Source organism: Tursiops truncatus, chromosome 3 (genome assembly GCF_011762595.2).
Source record: "Tursiops truncatus isolate mTurTru1 chromosome 3, mTurTru1.mat.Y, whole genome shotgun sequence".
In the NCBI taxonomy this organism is placed as follows: domain Eukaryota; kingdom Metazoa; phylum Chordata; class Mammalia; order Artiodactyla; family Delphinidae; genus Tursiops; species Tursiops truncatus.
In genome coordinates, this window is record NC_047036.1 from 29,152,565 (window position 1) to 29,171,576 (window position 19,012).

Genomic DNA, 19,012 nt, shown 5'->3' on the forward strand with positions numbered 1-19,012 from the left:
ATGTCATCAACACTCCATATTAACTCTCAACACTATTCTCATAGCTTCCCTGGATTTTGCCTTAATACCATCATCTAATATAAATGAGTTAAATAATATTATTTATACTTTTTAGTATGAGTCTTTCAATGAATTGACTTCTCAGACTGTAGCTTTTAATAAAATTTTCACCACAAGTAGAAAAATTAAATTGTAATTTAATTGTAATGCAATGTAAATAGAACACAGTCTTAAAATCAATTTATAAGCTAAGCAAATAGTATCAAAAGAACTACTCTAAAGCTTGCAAATTTCTAAATATCAATCTAATGAACACTTTTGAACATGAATTACATCAATAGACACTAAAAGGCAATAAAGTAGGAGAGTCAAATGCATGGACTCTGGAGCCAGCCTGCCTGGGCTGACATTCTAGCTCTGCCATTTACCATACGAGTGACTTAGGGCAAGTAACTTGACCTTAGTGAGTCTCAGTTCTCTCGTATGTAAAATGAGTTCATAAAAGTAACTTCTCTGTGGCTGTAGTAAGGAATTAGTAAATCTACAAAAAAGCAGCTGGAACAGAATCTGGCTCAGAGTAAATGGGGCTAAATAAGTATGGGATATGATTATTGACTCTAGACCAAGTGGGCAAAAAGGGGAATCCTTTGCAAAATTGGCTTAAGGAGTTTCCAATGCTTATCACTGAGTATAATTATACTAAAATCAGGTCCTATAAAGGATTCCAAATAACCAGTCCTCATTACTTTATAGTTGTCCACGTTCCATATCTCCAGCTCCACTTAGACTAACAACATGAACTCTAGGACACCAAGGAGAGAAAACTTTTCCAAAATACCTTCTCAATAGCGATTTGGAGAATAAGCTGATTCATGTTCCATCTCTGGCTCCTTACCTGGCACTGACCTCTTTCTCTTCCTGGCCACATTGCTGCAGAGCAGAAATTTTCATCTTATCCAAGGCATCCTGAGTCTCCACTTCAGTCACCAACCAGAGTCATTTTTCGCTGAACAAAGGCAATAAGAAAGCCACCACTGTTAACCAGGCTTCTACCTAGGGAAGCCCTTGATTAAGCCAGATCCTACCAGGAAATATTCTAGGACTGAAAGGTAATAATAATGCCTTTCTTTAAAAAAACAGTCAGACTTTCTGCATCTTTTCCTTCTTCCTACAATCCTCTCATCTCCCTGAGTAATGCCAACTTAATCTGAAAGTGTTCTAGTTTTCTTAATGTCCTCTCATCAATAGATGAAATTTATTCTTACCTTTACTGAGCTCCTACTATGTTATTTTCTTTGCTCAAGCATATTGCTCTATAGGTTCAACTTTGACCATTTCTTTACAGATAAAATGATTAAATAAATCCCATGTCCTAAAATTACATTTTTCTTTTGACCTTATTTTATTTATACTTGTTCTCGCTCCACGTGCTTCTGTGTAATACCATTAGGTTCTTATAACTGGACAAAAAAAAAAATTTGCTAAAATCTATCTTTACTATATGCTAAGCATAGATTACTCTCCAGAATTTTATGCATGAAGAATGGCCACACTGAGGACTCAATAATCCAACTTCCAAATGAAAGCAAATATCTTATTAGAAACTGAAGTCTTCATATGGTTGCGTGGGTGGTGCAAGGAATGACCCTCATGACATTTGAGATGTCGATAGATTTTGTTCAAAAGTGGCATCTACTTTCACTCACTGTGACATAGATACATTTTTTATTCATTCAAATCTTTTACCCTTGCATTTTCATTGTTAACAATTAGATAAAAGTTAAATGAGATCAAAGCACATCGTCCAAAAATGTTCCCTGGCTCCCTTAGTTTTCACTGAATGATCATGATATGTAAGAAAAGAAGAAAAAGGAACTCATTCCAGTCTCACGTTTATAATTACAAAGTTCTCCTTAGGAATTCTCCTTTGAGAAATTCATCTTAAAGTGGCCACAGTATTGTCACTTTTATTTCACCAGAGATTCAGTTCAGAGAATGAAAAATTATCATACAGAAAAATATATCAAGTTATGAACATTTTTGGTTTTCACCTGAAAAAAGATGCTCTTAAATTTTTCTAATTAAAAATACCTAGATGGAACTTTAAACTTGTAGATGACGAATACTGGTTTTAATTGTATAAGTAGAAGTCATTTAACCTGTTCATATGACATAATTAACAATATCCCCTTTACTTATAATCCATATATTTTAAACTAGTATAAAAGTGGAAGATGTATTTACTTTTCTAAACAGCATTATCGTTAAATAATACTCAAAGAAATATATTTTGGGGAAAGAAAATGCTGCAAATTCTGTAGACATCTATAAACTGCATCTAAAATCTTAATAAGGAAACTGAAAATAAGTGGAATTTAAACTGAGTGAATTTCTAAACTATAACTTTGATCCTTTAAGGAAATATCAGTGCTTTCTGAGTTAAGGTAGTTTGATCAGTCACAAGATATTTCAGACCATAATGGTACTGCTTCGCGGGTCTGGATTCCCCCCTGGATGTTCTCACAGAGAGTGGGGCACTCGCCCTTTCTGGATTCTGAGCTGAACTTAGGCCTCTTTCTCTTCCTCCTTCTCCACCTCCTTTTCTTTCTTCTCCTCCTTCCTCTCTCTTTCCATTCCCTCTCCTTCTCCCCGCTCCCTTCTTCTCCCCTCCCGCCCATGCCTTAATTCAGCCAGACCTACGGCACAGCAGTCGCCTTCATCCCTACACCCTCACTGTAGAAAGAGATATAGATTCCCCGCTCAGAAGCCCTCTGTCTCATCCAGGGAATTGGGAATATTCAGGAGGTACCCCTTCTCCTCCCCTACATCCCTCACTGACTCCTACAATAGCATTCTTTCTCCCTGCTTCTCCCCTGGGTTTCAAAAAACACCAAGAGCACCGCTCCTGTTACAGCTACTCTCTTTCTCATTCAGGGTGAGTGTTTAGTTTGCCAGTTTTTGCAATAGTAAATAAAATACACTTTCCTCTGGCGCCTAAACTTTGTAAAACCCGTGTGTTCATTGTGGAAGCAAGGACAGAGATGAAAATAAAATATCAAGTTGTTTTCCATAGCTAATTGGACAAGAGAAGTTGCATTGCTTTAAAAAAAATTGCTTTTGGTATTATTGGTTAATTTGGGGGCTATAGAGAATGACTTTTTAAATTTTTATTTGATAAGGCTGCCCAAAGTTGCTTAAAAAGTAGTTAATGAATTGCCTGAGACCCATGGCATCATAGGTTTATCCACCCACCACAATCTGGTCCCATTCATCTCCTTGTAATGGCAGGATTTAATATGCATGTTTAAGGTTCTCCCAGAGGAAAATCTCCAGGAGGGAAAGTTCCAGTAAAGAAATCACCTGCTGACTCTACAGATGTGTCACCTGCTCCAGTAGCGCCACCCCCACCTAAGCCAGGATCAGAAGAATGGGTTTATGTGAATGAACCGATTTCTGAGGTACGGCAGTTTAGACTCAAGCTAGTAGAATCTGTTCTTTCTCCTCTTTATAGGAAGATTCACACCATTATTTGCGCCATCCAAAAGGCCTTTTGTAGCTGGTAATATATATATTCATCAAAAGGCCGAGGTGATCTTTTGAGAATACTCATTGCATCACATCCCATGCTTTCTCTCCTCCCTAAAATTTCTGAGTCATGCTTTGAGCGGTTGTTGAGTACTGCAATCAGGGGAACAAATGGGCTCTTTGAGGACCAATTTTCACCCCAGGGACAAGCAGAGATGCAGTTTCCTGGAAGAATATCTTCCCCAGAACACATATCCAGCAAATTATAGCCCTCCAACCGTGCTGTCATGCCCACATCATAACGCTTTCAAATGAAGCTTAACCCCTGACTTTTTAGAAATAGAAGGAAAATTTTGAAGCTAACTAAACTAATAAAAGAACAGAGAGCTCTCTGGCCTCAGCTCTTTAAATGTGTACCCTAGTGTCAGGCAAGGAGATGCCCAGGTGAGCCCTGGAAGCTCCATTCAGTTCTTTATGCTCTGACAGCTGCAAAGCCCAGTTGTCACCTAGGCAAATCCGGCTGCTTTAATAGATAAATCATCTTGGGACAATCACACAGAACGGTCTTTCTTTTAAAACTTTTTAAAAGACAAAGGGTTTTTTGAAAGGCTCAGTCCCTGTCTTCTTAATTCCAATCCTCCATGGCTTCTTACTCTTATGAACTGTTAGCCCTGACCATCTGTGCCAGGCACTTGAGACCCAATCATGAATTGCAATTGTTATTGAACATTCCTAGGGAAATGTCTTACTTATCTCCTCAATTAAATTGTAAACATTCACTGTATTCAATACAGAATCAAATACAGTGAAGAGTATGTTAGAGATTCTTGATAAGGCTTTTTTGTTGTTGTTGTTGTTGTTGTAGTACGCGGGCCTCTCACTGTTGTGTCCTCTCCCGTTGCGGAGCACAGGCTCTGGACGCACAGGCTCAGCGGCCATGTCTCACGGGTCCAGCAGATTTTCCCGGACCGGGGCACGAACCCGTGTCCCCTGCATCGGCAGGCGGACTCTCAACCACTGCGCCACCAGGGAAGACCGATAAGGCTTTGATGAATTAATTAGCATTGAGGGAGAAATTAGAACAGAAAATATTTGAAGATGAGAACATTAAATGATAGAATTACAGATGTGTGTAATTACTATCACTCAGCCAAATTGTAACTACTTTGAAAAATAAATATATTCAAGAACTGTCATAGAAGCAGCATACAGAAGTGGTTGTTGGGAAGGAGATAAAATTAAAATGATATTATTTGGTAGGAGTTGGAGAGTGAGGGACAAAAATATTAAAATCTAATCCTTAAATCCAAACATTGAAGCCCTTGAGAGAAATAAATTCATAGAGGACAAGAGGGAAATAGAGAACATGAGTGAAAAATAAATATTCACACTGAGATATGGCATCAGCTTCCATTGTAGATCTTCTAGTCAGGATCCTGGCAGAAAACAGAAGATAATTTAAAGAAAGTTGAATAAAGGATGATTTATATGTATGTGACCAGGAAATGAGAAAATCTACAAGGATTAGATTGTTACCCTCAACAAGAGAGAGCCAGGAGCTATTATGGCCCCTAGGCCTGAGAACCTGAGGACAGGAAGCAGATGTCCAGACCTCAGGAAGACCTGTGCATGGAGAAGGCCACCTGCCAGGGGCTGTGGCCTTCCCAGAGGATGCAGCCACCCACAGTGACCAGCAGAGAGGAACAGGGAAGCATATAACCAAACCTCATGTCCTTCCTGCTCTCACATCTCTTGACTGGGAGGTGGAAGGCAAGGGAGTTTCCTGAAGTAATTCACATGAGTTAGCCTCCTAGAGCAATTACTGAGCAGGATGGAGAGTGAAGGATGGGGAGTTGGTCTGGAGGGACAATGGGAGGATATACAGCCCGGACCTCTAGTTACCTAAGTGAAACCATGTAGAGAACTCCTTTTTGCTACAAGCAGAATTAGCCTAGAACCTGGAAACAAAGCAGACCACATGACCTACCCTAGTCCTTTTCTACTCTAAGCTTCTCACACATGAGCTGCACAGCTTACCTACTAATGGAGAGGAAAAACAGATGCCCAGTTAAATGAATTTAAATTTGAGATAATCAATGAAGTATATATAGGCATCCTATACTTTATCTGGCAACCCTAGTTCCAGGCCTTCCAGGGACCCCAGATATATCTTACCTCAATAGGCATGGGGAAGGAGAGAGAGTGAGAGAAAGAGGGGGATTGCTTGCATATCTGGCTCTCTCAGGTGGAGGCAGCAACCAAGTTCAAGCGGAGCCTGGGTCCTTATCCCTTTGCCAGCCCCAAGGGAAGGTTCAGAGACCACCAAGGAGGCAGTGGAGTGATAGGTCTTTGCTTTCTAGCTTCTGAAGCTTGGAGGATACTTGCTTTGGCTGCCCAATTTCCTATTATGCTTCAGTCAATGAAGAGAAGACTATTTAATTGGAAAGGATAGGTCTTAACATCTAGTCACGTCACATAAGTTCAAGTGCCTAGACCCAGAAAAATAATGTCCCAGAGAATTAAATAAACTACAGATGGGACATTATCGATAACTCATAGAAATCACAGAAGATACGGGAGAATCTAGAAGACCAGATGTGGGCTAATGACTAAATGTTTAACAAAAGGTGGACGGGATTTAGTAGCATACAAGACCAATGATCCAGATGTTAATCCCTGACAAAATTGGAAAGAAAATTATTAAACACATGCCTCTAAGCACTTGTAACATACAAAGTGATCACCCAGAGGTCAGACAGGTTTACTAAGACTAAGTCCTGCTGAACTGGCCTGTTCCTTTTCTTTGATAGCAAGGTCGAGTAGGTGGGTCAGAGAGGTACCATGAACATAGTATACCTTGAATTCAAAATACCATTTGACAATTTCTCATGAAGTTCTTGTAAATAACTAAGAACTGTGAACAGGATGTTAGTTCAATTAGGTCCATTCCTAGGTGGTAACTCTCCTCGCACAGAGTGTTAATTAATGACTTGAAGTCACCAGGAGGGAAGTTTAGTAGTCAGCTTACTTAAAATGGTCTTCAGCACCACTCTGGATACCACATCTTTTAAGAAAGATCATGAAAAACTAGAAACCAGAGAGGGGCTCTAGGTAAGAGAAAGGTGTTAAAATAATTTCAGAGGAGCATTGAAAGAACTGTAAATGTGTATGATAAATGAATACTTGAAGTATGGTTAGACATAGAATCATAGGCCTTTAGAACCAGATGAAGCCATCCAGTGCCATCCAGTCTCCTGAAAATTTAACTGATGATAAAATTGGGTTCAGGTGACTCCGCTTACATCTATATTAACATTTGTTGAGTACCTGTTATTTGCAAATGCTGTACTAGATGCTGGAAATACAAAAGCAAGCGAGTTTCATCCTGAATCCCAGCCTACTTCTCCTCACCAATGTCTTCAAATATTTGACAGGCTGTCATAGAGAAGATGGTGTGAATGTAGACTGTCCTTCTCCAAAGGGCACAGCTAGGGCTTATAAGTAGAAAATACAGAAAGGCAAATTTCTGCTCAACACAGGAAGCATTTTCCACTAACACAAGTTGTGTGACCCTAAAGGGGGTTGCATTGAAATGTGCCTAATGTATCAGTGAGGTCCACAGAGATTGGATAATCTGTGTCTAGATCTCTTGGCATTTCTCAGTTGAAGAGGAAGTTAGCCCAGATGACCTCCAAGGTCCCCATGTGCAAGCCCCTGAATAAATAAATGCACAACCAATAAGGGAAAAATTCGTACAGAAAGTTTATATTAAAATATAATATGGGGGCTTCCCTGGTGGCACAGTGGTTGGGAGTCCGTCTGCCGATGCAGGGGACACGGGTTCATGCCCCAGTCTGGGAGGATCCCACGTGCCGCGGAACGGCTGGGCCCGTGGGCCATGGCCGCTGGGCCTGCGCGTCCAGAGGCTGTGCTCCGCAACAGGAGATGCCACAGCGGTGAGAGGCCCGCGTACCGCAAAAAAAAAAAAAAATCTTCAACTTTATTTCAATTTGATTACTTCTTATTTTTCATTGTTTATTTGCATCATTAAAGATAATGTAAAAGAAACTTTCTGATTTTCATGGTGCACTTTACAACAAAGGTAAAACCTCAAGGGAGAATTCAGAGAAATAACTCATCATCACCCTGACAAGAACCCTAGGTGTTCTCCAACTTAGGCAAAATGTGAGGTCTGTGATTATTCAATTCACTCATTCAATAAATATTTCTTGAGCACTTACTATGTCCCAGACATTGTGGTAATTATAGGAAAAACTGTTTAGTGGTGAATAAGATAGTAATTCTTCCTGGTTTTATGAGACTGCTGTTCTAGAGGTGAATATAGACTAATAAATAAACAGTTATAATTAATGCCATCAGTTCTCTAATGAGAGAAGTACAGGGTGCTAAGGTGGGACTTCAGAACTTCAGAGGATGACCCTATACACTTGATGGATCAGGGAAGGATTTCTGGAAAAAAATATGTCTGTGCTCAGACATGAAAAATGATTTGAAATAGGAATTAGCTGGGGGAGGGGAGGAAGGAGGAGCAAGAAGTTTCACAGAGTTGCCTTAAGTGGCTACAGTTGCAACTTGATCTTCTTGCTTAGTAGTGCCCTTTTGACTCAATTACGCAGAAGAATTTTCACTTTGAAATTATGATCTTTATGCTTTACCATTTAACAGGAAATACAATCATTTTTAGTACCTTACTGGAAACTGATAGAAAATTCCTATATAAATTCCATCAAAACAGTACTCAGGCATCTGAGAGAAGGCCAGCATACGGTGCTTGCTTACTTATATGATATTAGGTAAGTAAAGTTTCCAAAGTTACAACTGTGTAGTTTACAGGCAGGACATATAAGCTCCGTCTGATTCTCTGAATGCCTTACAGAACAGATTTCCAGCAGTTTCTAAGGCGTCCGGACCACAAGCAAGATTTTGTATCTCAGTGGCAGGCTGATTTCAACTCTCTTCCTGATGACCTGTGGGATGATGAGGAAATGAAGGCTGAACGACACCAAAGAGTGAATGTAAGGGAATCCATGACCCGCGGGGCCAGAGTTTCCACACTCTCAAATCTTGTACTTCAAAAGCCTAATTCAGGGCTTCCCTGGTGGCGCAGTGGTTGAGAGTCCGCCTGCCGATGCAGGGGACACGGGTTCGTGCCCCGATCCGGGAAGATCCCACATGCCACAGAGCGGCTGGGCCCGTGAGCCATGGCCGCTGAGCCTGCGCGTCCGGGGCCTGTGCTCCGCAACGGGAGAGGCCACAGCAGTGAGAGGCCCGCATACTGCAAAACAAAACAAACAAACAAAAAAAGCCTAATTCATCCCCTTCTTACTCTCATGAGGTGTGAGGATGAGGGGAGAAATGGTTTGAACACCAACCTGCCGACTTTCAAGAACAATCGCTCTTCTGTACTTTGAGCTCAGAATGAGAATATGGTAGCCAGTGCTTGTGAAAGGAGAAGCCAAGGCCAGCGGTGCAAGAGCATTCTGGGCATCTACTTTGTAGACTCCTAACCCTTTTGTTGGGTCATGTAAGTGTGTCCAAGCCTGGTATTAAGTACGTGCCTCTCTTGGCTACATTTATATGGTTGGTTGATGTCAGGGAGAAGAGGAATGAGGGAACATCCCAGAAAGCCTGAAGTGTTGCCTCTGTTGACTAGATCCCTTGAGGGAAGGTACCAAATCTCATACATCTTGGTATTCCAGCAGCACAGTGCCTGTCACTTGGTAGACAGGCAGATTTTGATAAATTCATAAGTATATGATAAATTCAGAGTATATTACCCTGATGCTTTAGAAAAGGTCCTCTGATGTACAAGAAGCCTGATTTCAATCTCTCACCTTTTGTCTTTCCTGTGTAGATTTACAGAGCCCCTTATCCTGTCAGGGGAAGTCTTTCCCCTTCCACAACCTTAAGTATAGGCTACTAGTAGTCATATCTGATTATAATCTCAGTATTTATTTGTCAACGACAACAAATTCCCAAGCTCTACCCCCATGACCCATTCATCTGCTCTGTGAATATTTATTGAGCATCTACCATGGTCCTGGCACTGCTCAAGGGGCGGGGGGTTCAACACTGAACAAAAAGCCTATGACCTCAGGATGTTTATGTTCTGGGGGCCAGAGTGCAAAGGATGAGCAATAAATAAGTAAATGTATAGCGAGTACGTCACTGATAATATGAGCTACGTGAAGGAGGAAAGCAGGGCAATGAGGGAAGGAACGTTGATATACCTTTTAGTATATGGTAGTTGTGGAAAGGCCCACTGAGAAGGCAATATTTGAGCAAACTCAGGACAAGAGAGATTGAGTGAGATAAGCCATGCAGATTTGGGGAGGAAGAGTGTAGCAGGCATAGGGAAAAGCGAAGGCACTGAAGAGGGAGGATGCTTGGTGTGTTTGAGAGCAGTTGGAAAACCAGCTGGGAAGCTATTGAAATTAAGTGAAGGCATTATGGTAACTTGGATGACCAGGGTGCTGGAGGGTTTAATCCAGGAGGTATTGCATTAATCAATGTCCCAATAAACTGAAGTCTTTTACCTGTTCTTAGACATTCCTCAAATGGTAATCCTAAAACATATCTGCCTTTCCTATCTCCTTCCTGCCTATTCACAATCCTGGCCCTCCTGTATTCCAGAAGTACCATATGTTTATTACAGACAGATTAGATATTTAAAAGAAGCAAAATTGGAAATGACAAATCCATCATCCTATTTGCCAGTAGTTAACCTTTTTATTCCTGGTAATATTCCTTGTTCTTGGCTTCTTTCATTCCAATCCTAAGAAGTTAATGGAAAGGTTCTGCTATCATGTTGTCCTCACTTTACCATTAGAAAACCAAGCCACAGAGACACTGGTACTTGCTAACGCCTCCCAGTGAGTCGGGAGCAGAAAGAGAGCTAGAAACAAGATCCCAGGCTCCTGCTTTTGTACTTTCTCCTCAACTGCTTCCTCTCCTGTCTTTTTAAAATGTATAAATGTTTGAGGAGCAGAAGCCAGTCCTCACTGGATGTCTGATATAGCATTTGTGGAAAGACCAGGGAGACATCAAGGTCAGCTCTAAAAGAATGGCATACTGTTCTGATACTAGTGTATAGCTATAAAAATGCCTGTGATGTTTTCATTTCATGTGAAGCCCCCACAAGATAACAAACCAAAATGCTAAGTGTTCCATAAACACAGCATCACAGAAGTAAAATCCACTATAGGCACTGGAACCAAACTGCTTGCGTTCGAATTCCTGACTTCACCGCGCTGAAACCATAGGCAAGTGACTCAACATCTCTGGGCGTCAAATTTCTCATCAGAAACTTCTCCCTTGGTTACTGTGGGGATTTGTGAGGTAATCAACGTCAGGCACTTAACACAATGCCCAACACACAGTAAATGTTCAATCAATTATTATGATCGTGAAAACTGTCAAGTTTTATTGGACTGTATATATTTTCTTAATGGAATTTTAATTAAACAGATATGTTATTGCTATGAATAAGATTATGATACTGTTTATAACTGAGGAATTATTGTGTGCTAAATACTGTGCTAAGTGCTTTACAGGCTTAGGCTAACTGCAGCACATCCAAAGGGTAAACAATATCCCCATTTTACAGGTCAAGGAACTGAGCCCTAATCTAGTGGTACAGACAAGCCCACAGGCTCATATCCTGTCTCCACCACTTGCTCATAATGTGACTTTAGGAAAATAACCTCTCTGTGACTGACTCAGTATCCTCATCTGCAAAATGAAGAAAATAATAGGACCCGAGGTGGTTGTGAGGCATTAAATGAGTCAATATAAGTCTAATGACTTATATTCTGAACACTGACACACATAGAAAGGTATCATCAACATTATTCCTCAGGATCTGGTAAGTGGCAGAGCTGGGATCTTTGAAAGATTTTTTTTCACTGCTAGCTCTGTAATACAAAGCTTATTTTCAGACAGTCCTATTAAGCTCAGACCCTATTTCTTGGAGAATGACATGCTCCACTCATGATTAATTAATGAGCCTCTGCCCTCGGATTCAATAAAGCGGCATATTTCTTACACCAACAATACACCATTTCCTCAAAAATTCCCTGAAAGGTCTTTTTTGGTCAATCAAATCTTGTGAGGAAGGATTAGAATACATAAAACATAGCCCCTCATGAATAAAGTAAACCGTGGACCTGGGCACAAGGTGTGCTGAGGGGGTCTTAGAAAGTTAAGGCCTGACAGAGTAGAAGCAAAATAAATATCTGTTTACCGAAGGGATAATATATATGAGTGTATTAGGTCTAAATTTCTTCAGACGCATTAAGACAGGCAAAGGATTCTAGTTTTATTATACGGAGGTCGTCTGAGCTGTGATTCTGAAGTCTCACAGCAGTGTTTGTGTGCAGGACTTACGGGACCGCCTATGGGACATCTGTGATGCCCGCAGGGGAGAGGCAGAGCAGGAGTGTCTGGACATCATTAACGAGAGCTGGTTGCAGGACGTGATCGGAATCGCGATGAACCATTTCTTCTCGCTGATGCAGGTAAGAGCGGCCGGTCAGGATGACACAGACTTCTCTCCACGGCCACGTCCGTCCTGTAACCACTCCTCTGGGAATGTGAGGGGATTGTTTTACTCACAGCGCTCTGCCCAGCCTGAGCTCCCACTTGCCAAGGAGGTTAGCTGAAATAAGCCATTCTGTCCCCAGCCAAACAAACACCGGAACTGGTAGCATCTCAAGCTACAGCTCACCAGCTGTTTCCAGGTGGCCTAGAGCTGTGGAGGGGACAGCAGAGATGGTGTCTGTCCTGGGTCGTTACCACGCCAGCCTCTCCCAGCGGACACCCACAGTGTCCCCGGGAAAGCAGCCCTGCCACAAGAGCGTGGGCTGGATCAGACTCAGCAGGCACTCGATTCCTGAAAAACGTTTGTGTCCAGATTGGAAAAATAGACCATTCATTGGAAAAATCTGATTAATTTATTTTTGCAGCCCGTTAAAATAATGAATTGCACTGGACAAGTTGAAGAGACAGACGTTGATTTTATGCCAAGAATAAGGGCTGGAGGGTTTTTAAGAACTGGCGCAAGGTGGGGTATCATGCACAACCTGTGTTGCTTGATTGGCCTCGTCTAAAGGAAAAGTAAACTTTCCCTTCTCTCTTTTTTTTTTTTTTTTTTTTTTGTGGCCTCTCCCGCTGCGGAGCACAGGCTCCGCGGCCATGGCTCACAGACCCAGCCGCTCTGTGGCATGTGGGATCTTCCCGGACCAGGGCGCGAACCCGTGTCCCCTGCATCAGCAGGCAGACTCTCAACCACTGTGCCACCAGGGAAGCCCTCCCTTCTCTTCTTGATGCACGTAGTTTTACAACTTGGAGCAAGGTGTCTTCCTAAGTCAGACTCCGCTCCTCCCAGAGGACCAGGACATAGGAGTTCCATTTTCATTTCATATGCTTACATTTCAAAGAGATGGTTCCCAGGTTCTTGAGAGAGACAGTTCTGATTTCTAAAACCAGCAGGAGGATTTTGAAAAGATTTACATATCAAAGGGACAGAGAATGGACTTACAAAGACAAGTTTCCTAAAGTAAATACTCTGAGAAAAGGGAGGTCAGGAGTCTGGAGTTAGGAAGAAACCTGTCTATAGTTTAGTCATGCTGAGAGGATTATGAAGGCTGTCTTGGTTAAGCTGTGTCTACATGAGTATATTTTCCTAAGAAAATAGCAGTGAGGATAGAGTAGAAAAGGGTACCTTTCAGATCTTGAACTGATTAGCTTACAGGAGGAGTTACTGCAGGAAATGAGAATATTTAGCTGAGGATCACTGGAGCTAGCGCATAGTAGGTGTTCAATAAATCCTTGTTCAACAAATGACCATGGATGCGAGTACATCCAGCACTCACAGGGACAAGCCCCTGGTTCGGGAGCAAGCTGGACCACAGGAGGCAGCAGCCTGAGAAGCAGTAGCAGCCTCACTGATTGCTAGCTCTGGGATCCAGGTGGGGGCCACAAGTCATGGGCTGTGCTGAGGATGAAGGCAAGACAGCCAGCAGCCTAAACCTGCCTGGGTAACATCCCTGGGACACCAGTTTGGGTAAGCAGAGATTGAATGCTGGAACAGCTGTTTCAAAGGTTTATGGTAGAAATAACTGAAACCCAGTAACGAAGGCAAAGGGATTAGAGAATTTTTGTAAATCATTCCCATTAGTCCAAGCAATATATGCCTTTTTCAGAAATGGTAAAACTCTTACACCCCACAAGACCTACATTTCAGACCCTCTCCCTGAGAAACAGAATCCACATCTAAAGCCAACTAGGAAAAAAGAGGGCAAAGGAAATAAAGGCTAATATTTATTAAGTTCTTACTCTGTTCTAAGGACCCTTCATGTGAAGGTTAAACCTTCACAACAACCCTAGGCTGTCAATTCTTTCACAATCCTCATTTCACAGATGAGGAAACTGAGGCAAACCTAGATGAAGTGATTTGCCCAATGCCACATGTCAGTAGTAGGAGAGCTGGGATTTGGACTGAGGGAATCTAACTCTTGAGCCAGTAGCCCTAACCACTGCTTTGTCATCAGTGTTCACATAGTTAAAGGCTGGCCACCTAGAACAGAAGAAGCCTAGTTCTGCACTGATTGGCATGATTCTATGAAGAACCAAAGCTGTAAACTACAGGAGAGTAGTAGATTTCAGTTCAATAAATGAAAAACAATCCTAATGATTGGAACTGTCCATCGAATAACAGACTTTTCAGGTACTTGAGCTGCTGGTCCAGGAGCTCATAAGCAGAAGCTTGCACATGTTTATGGAGGGGAAAGAATCTTCATGAAAGTTTTCAAGGGCCTGTGCCTAGATAAGTGTTTCCCAAAGTGGATTCCACAGAACACTAGCCCTACAAGATGTTTCACAAAACAGGGACTTGATGATCAGAAGACTTTGGGAAGGGCTCTGTACTCTACCCTTCCCTCTCCCTGGGAGATTGACAAGCATATTGACATATTAAGATATTAAGATGCCCTGCAATAAGGAAACTCTTTTGGTATGTTAACCTAACATTTCTGAAATTATTTGACTTTGCAAAGTTTTTGTTTGTTTTTTTCCCAGCATGGTGCTCCTTAAGAGCTTATAGGACAAAGCTTCTACAAAATAAATTTTAGAAAATGCTATTCTAGGGAATTTCTAAGATTTCTTTCAAAACTAAGTTTTTGTGATGAGAGAAACAGTAAGAAAGCATTATTTACTAGTTACCATAAATCTGAGAGGACTTTTGATCAATTCTGCTCATATGATATATGATGGCATCTTATTCAGGGCTTCCCTGGTGACGCAGTTGTTGAGAGTCCGCCTGCCGATGCAGGGGACACGGCTTCGTGCCCTGGTCTGGGAAGATCCCACATGCCGCGGAGCGGCTGGGCCCGTGAGCCATGGCCGCTAAGCCTGCGCATCCGGAGCCTGTGCTCCGCAACGGGAGAGGCCACAACAGTGAGAGGCCCACATACCGCGCAAAAACAATAAATAAATAAATAATAAAAAAATAAAATAGTGCTTACAGGGCTTATACAGAACATATGTACAGATCAGCTTGTTCTGTCTTGGGTATTAACATTCGTATTTTCTATTAAAGGCAGAACTGAACCATTTCCAAGATACGAAGAGACTGCTTCAAGATTATTACAGGGGAATGGAATGTAAAATCCCAACAGATGACACTAAGAGATTTACTCGAGTCCCATTGGTCCAACTGGATAGTAAAGATACTTTGGACTTCCAGCTTAGGTAAGGCGGGCTATCACGTTGCACTGTAATCAGTCTCAACATAAAGCTTTGTGATTTTAAATTGAATACCACTAATAAAACCACAGTCTTGTATCTGCTAATCCAAAATCCAAAAAAAACTCTAAAAACTGAAAACTTCGACTCAAGACTATTGATATGCGTTATTTATCCCATTTATAGTGAATATCTACTCATTTTTGCTGCAGAGATGTAGTGTGTTTTGTTACAGAGTGCTTCCAACAGACTGCTGGGGATATTATGGAATATATAGTCTATACAAATTCTGAATTCTGAAACACTTTTGACCACAAGGGTTTCTAGTAAGGGATCGTGACCCTCTACCACTTTTATGAAAGGTCCCAAGCTGCTCTGTGCGTATGTGGGCATTTGTGTGTGTGCATGGCATTATATAAATGACAATGGCAGGTGTTATGAGTCTTCTTTTACAGGTTAGGAAATTGAGAAACAGTAAAGACTCAGTCATATGTGATCATGACTTTGTGAGACTGAAACTTAGTAGCAGTCTAACATCAGATTCCCACCGGTAAGAAAATAAACTTGGTGGTAAGGGTGGAAGAAAAATGACATTTTCAGGCAATTACTAGCTATATGTAAGTAAATTAAAACAATTTGTTTGGGAAAGTCACCTCAACTCTCTTAAGACTTGGTTTCCTTATCTGTAAAGTAGGGTTGTTGTGAAGATTACAGAAAATGAAATCCTCAAAACACGTAGCACCATGCCTGGGAGTCAGAAGACTTGAGACCTAGTCCCAGTGCCTCTCAATAAGTGATGACTATTATTGTCATCATATTATTGCATAATATGACAACAAACCCTTCTTCCTCACATGCACTGTTTTAATTGTGAGTATCGCATGTTCTTACATTCCTCATTTTACCCTCCCTTATTCCAGAAAGGATTTGCAATGGCCTGTGCATGATAGGATTCCACAGTGATCTGAGGCCCATTTCTCTCTAGGCTTCTTCCATCTGGTCCCATCATGTCCTTGTCAGGACTACGAGTAAGCAAGAAAACACAAGAAGTCTGAACCCTCTTTTTGACACAGATACAAGCGAAATGTTTAACTCAGCAAGCTTCTGAAAGAGACCTTTGTAATTAAGAACAATAAAAATTTCCCAAAGTGATAGGAACAGTCAGAGTCATCAAAAGAGGCCAAGTTTCAATGTCTACAGTAGCAGGGCATTCTGTTCTTAGCACAAAATAGCAAGTCAGGCATAATGGGGAAGCTATTAATGTTGGTTAGTAGAATGAAACAGGCAAAAGAACAGCCAGTTCTTACTTTTTGCAAAACACTCTGCACCAGTCTCAACCTCAGATCACTGCTGTGAGTATACCCTGGAACTCTCAGCCAATCAATGCGTCAACCAACCAACCAGTCTCTTTCATATGTATAGGGAAACGAGCAGAGTGTTAAGCATGTTCACATAGCTTGTCTAGTTTATTCCTCCAACAACCTAATAATAATAATAATAATAATGGTGTTAACTAATAACCAATAATGTGTAACAATATTATTATTATATTTGTATTTTTCCAGAAGGAATGGAGCCTCAGAAAGTCGAGTGACATGCCCCAGTTCGTATCTACTGATACATCTACTGATAGTGAGAGAGCTAGATGACCAGAATTTTTCCCAGTAAATGAATTCTAAATCCAAATCCCTTTTCTAAATGATACGTCACCACTGCTGTCCTCCAAAGCAAGGTGTTAGGAATGCCTATCGCCCCGTATTAAACATGTAGAGATGATCACACAGCCTTTATCTTATTAGACACGTGAATCTCACGTCTCAGTGACTGAGATTAAGCACTACTTGATTATTAAAACGTCAACTCTCCTTGTGGGTGGACATATACTGAGTTGTAGACCCTCAACACGTTGCTTTTTATGGCATGGTGCACTGTCAGAATTCCAAGCACTATGAGAATCAAAGAGCCAACTTCAGAAAACCTTGTCCGATGCTTCAAAACAAGGCCAAGCCAATTGCGTGCTGGAGTTCACAGCCAGCTTTCTGCATCACTGCTCTGGTCCCTGGCAACTTGAGTCTGCAAGCCAAATGCTTGTTCCTCCTCCAATGTTAGCAAAGGCATCCCTGGAGCTCCTCTCTGCCCATTCCTTGCCCTAGCCGAAAACTCTTCCTATGTTCTATCACCGAGGGGGATCCCAGCGCAATTAGCATTCTGCTCGGTGGATCGTTCCCTGAAGTTAGCCTTTGAGATCTTGGGATCCTTCAAGGATAGGACATTCTCAGGGGCAGCTCTAAAATCTCTACATAGGGGCAGCAATATGGTCGAGAAAGGGGGAGAGGCAGCTTAACTCTGTGTTCCCACAGCACTTTACGAAACAGAGACAGCCTTCATCGCCCATTCTCAAGGGTAGGGAGGGCTGCTGGAGCTCTCACACCTCCGTGGGACACCCCCTTGCAGACCTCACATCTGTCATATCCTGCTTTTTAACTGTCTACTTCCGGAAGCCAACTGCTAGTCGTTTTAAAGAAGTGACGTCCAGTTCTATTGGTTTGCTTTTCATGACTGATTTATACCTTGTCAGAAGTTTATATCCCAGATAAATTTCAAACTTGCATGTCTTCATAATTGCCATTGTTTAATCCCCCTCCTCATAATTACTGAGAATTAGACCTAAAAATTATGTTTTAGCATTGCTTGTCTCTAGTTTCCTCTTGTTAGACTTTCTAGACCATAAAACATTTTTTTTTCTTTTTTAACATCTTTTCTGGAATATAATTGCTTTACAAGGGTGTGTTAGTTTCTGCTTTGTATCAAAGTGAATCAGCTATACATATACATATATCCCCATATCTCCTTCCTCTTGCATCTCCCTCCCACCCTCCCTATCCCACCCCTCTAGGTGGTCACTAAAGCACCAAGCTGATCTCCCTGTGCTATGCGGCTGCTTCCCACTAGCTATCTATTTTACCTTTGGTAGTGCATATATGTCCATGCCACTCTCTCACTTTGTCACAGCTTACCCTTCCCCCTCCCCGTGTCCTCAAGTCCATTCTCTATGTCTGCGTCTTTATTCCTATCCTGCCCCTAGGTTCTTCAGAACCACTTTTGTGTTTTTTATTTTTTTTATATATTCCATATATATGTGTTAGCATACGGTATTTGTTTTTCTCTTTCTGACTTACTTCACTCTGTATGACAGACTCTAGGTCCATCTACCTCACTACAAATAACTCAATTTCGTTTCTTTTTATGACTGAGTAATATTCTGTTGTATATATGTACCACATCTTATTTATCCATTTGTCTGTCGATGGACACTTAGGTTGCTTCCATGTCCTGGTTATTGTACATAGAGCTGCAATGAACATTGTGATGCGTGACTCTTTTTGAATTATGGTTGTATCAGGGTATATGCCCAGTAGTGGGATTGCTGGGTCATATGGTAGTTCTATTTTTAGTTTTTTAAGGAACCTCCATACTGTTCTCCATAGTGGCTGTAACAATTTACATTCCCACAAACAATGCAAGAGAGTTCCCTTTTCTCCACACCTTCTCCAGCATTTATTGTTTACAGATTTTTTGATGATGGCCATTCTGACCAGTGTGAGGTGATACCTCACTGTAGTTTTGATTTGCATTCCTCTAATGATTAGTGATGTTGAGCATCCTTTCATATGTTTGTTGGCAATCTGTATATCTTCTTTGGAGAAATGTCTATTTAGGTCTT

The 19,012-nt window shown here is 41.4% G+C and overlaps 1 protein-coding gene across 1 annotated transcript in view; it reads left to right on the plus strand.

Moving 5' to 3' along the window:
• Window positions 1–19,012, plus strand: part of SPEF2 (sperm flagellar 2) — a 171,758-nt gene that overhangs the window by 91,838 nt on the left and 60,908 nt on the right. The window contains exons 20-24 of the mRNA XM_033852786.2: window positions 3,310–3,458; window positions 8,212–8,339; window positions 8,423–8,561; window positions 11,925–12,062; window positions 15,143–15,294. Coding sequence (XP_033708677.2) covers window positions 3,310–3,458; window positions 8,212–8,339; window positions 8,423–8,561; window positions 11,925–12,062; window positions 15,143–15,294 — 706 coding nt within the window. The remainder of the gene's footprint in view (window positions 1–3,309; window positions 3,459–8,211; window positions 8,340–8,422; window positions 8,562–11,924; window positions 12,063–15,142; window positions 15,295–19,012) is intronic.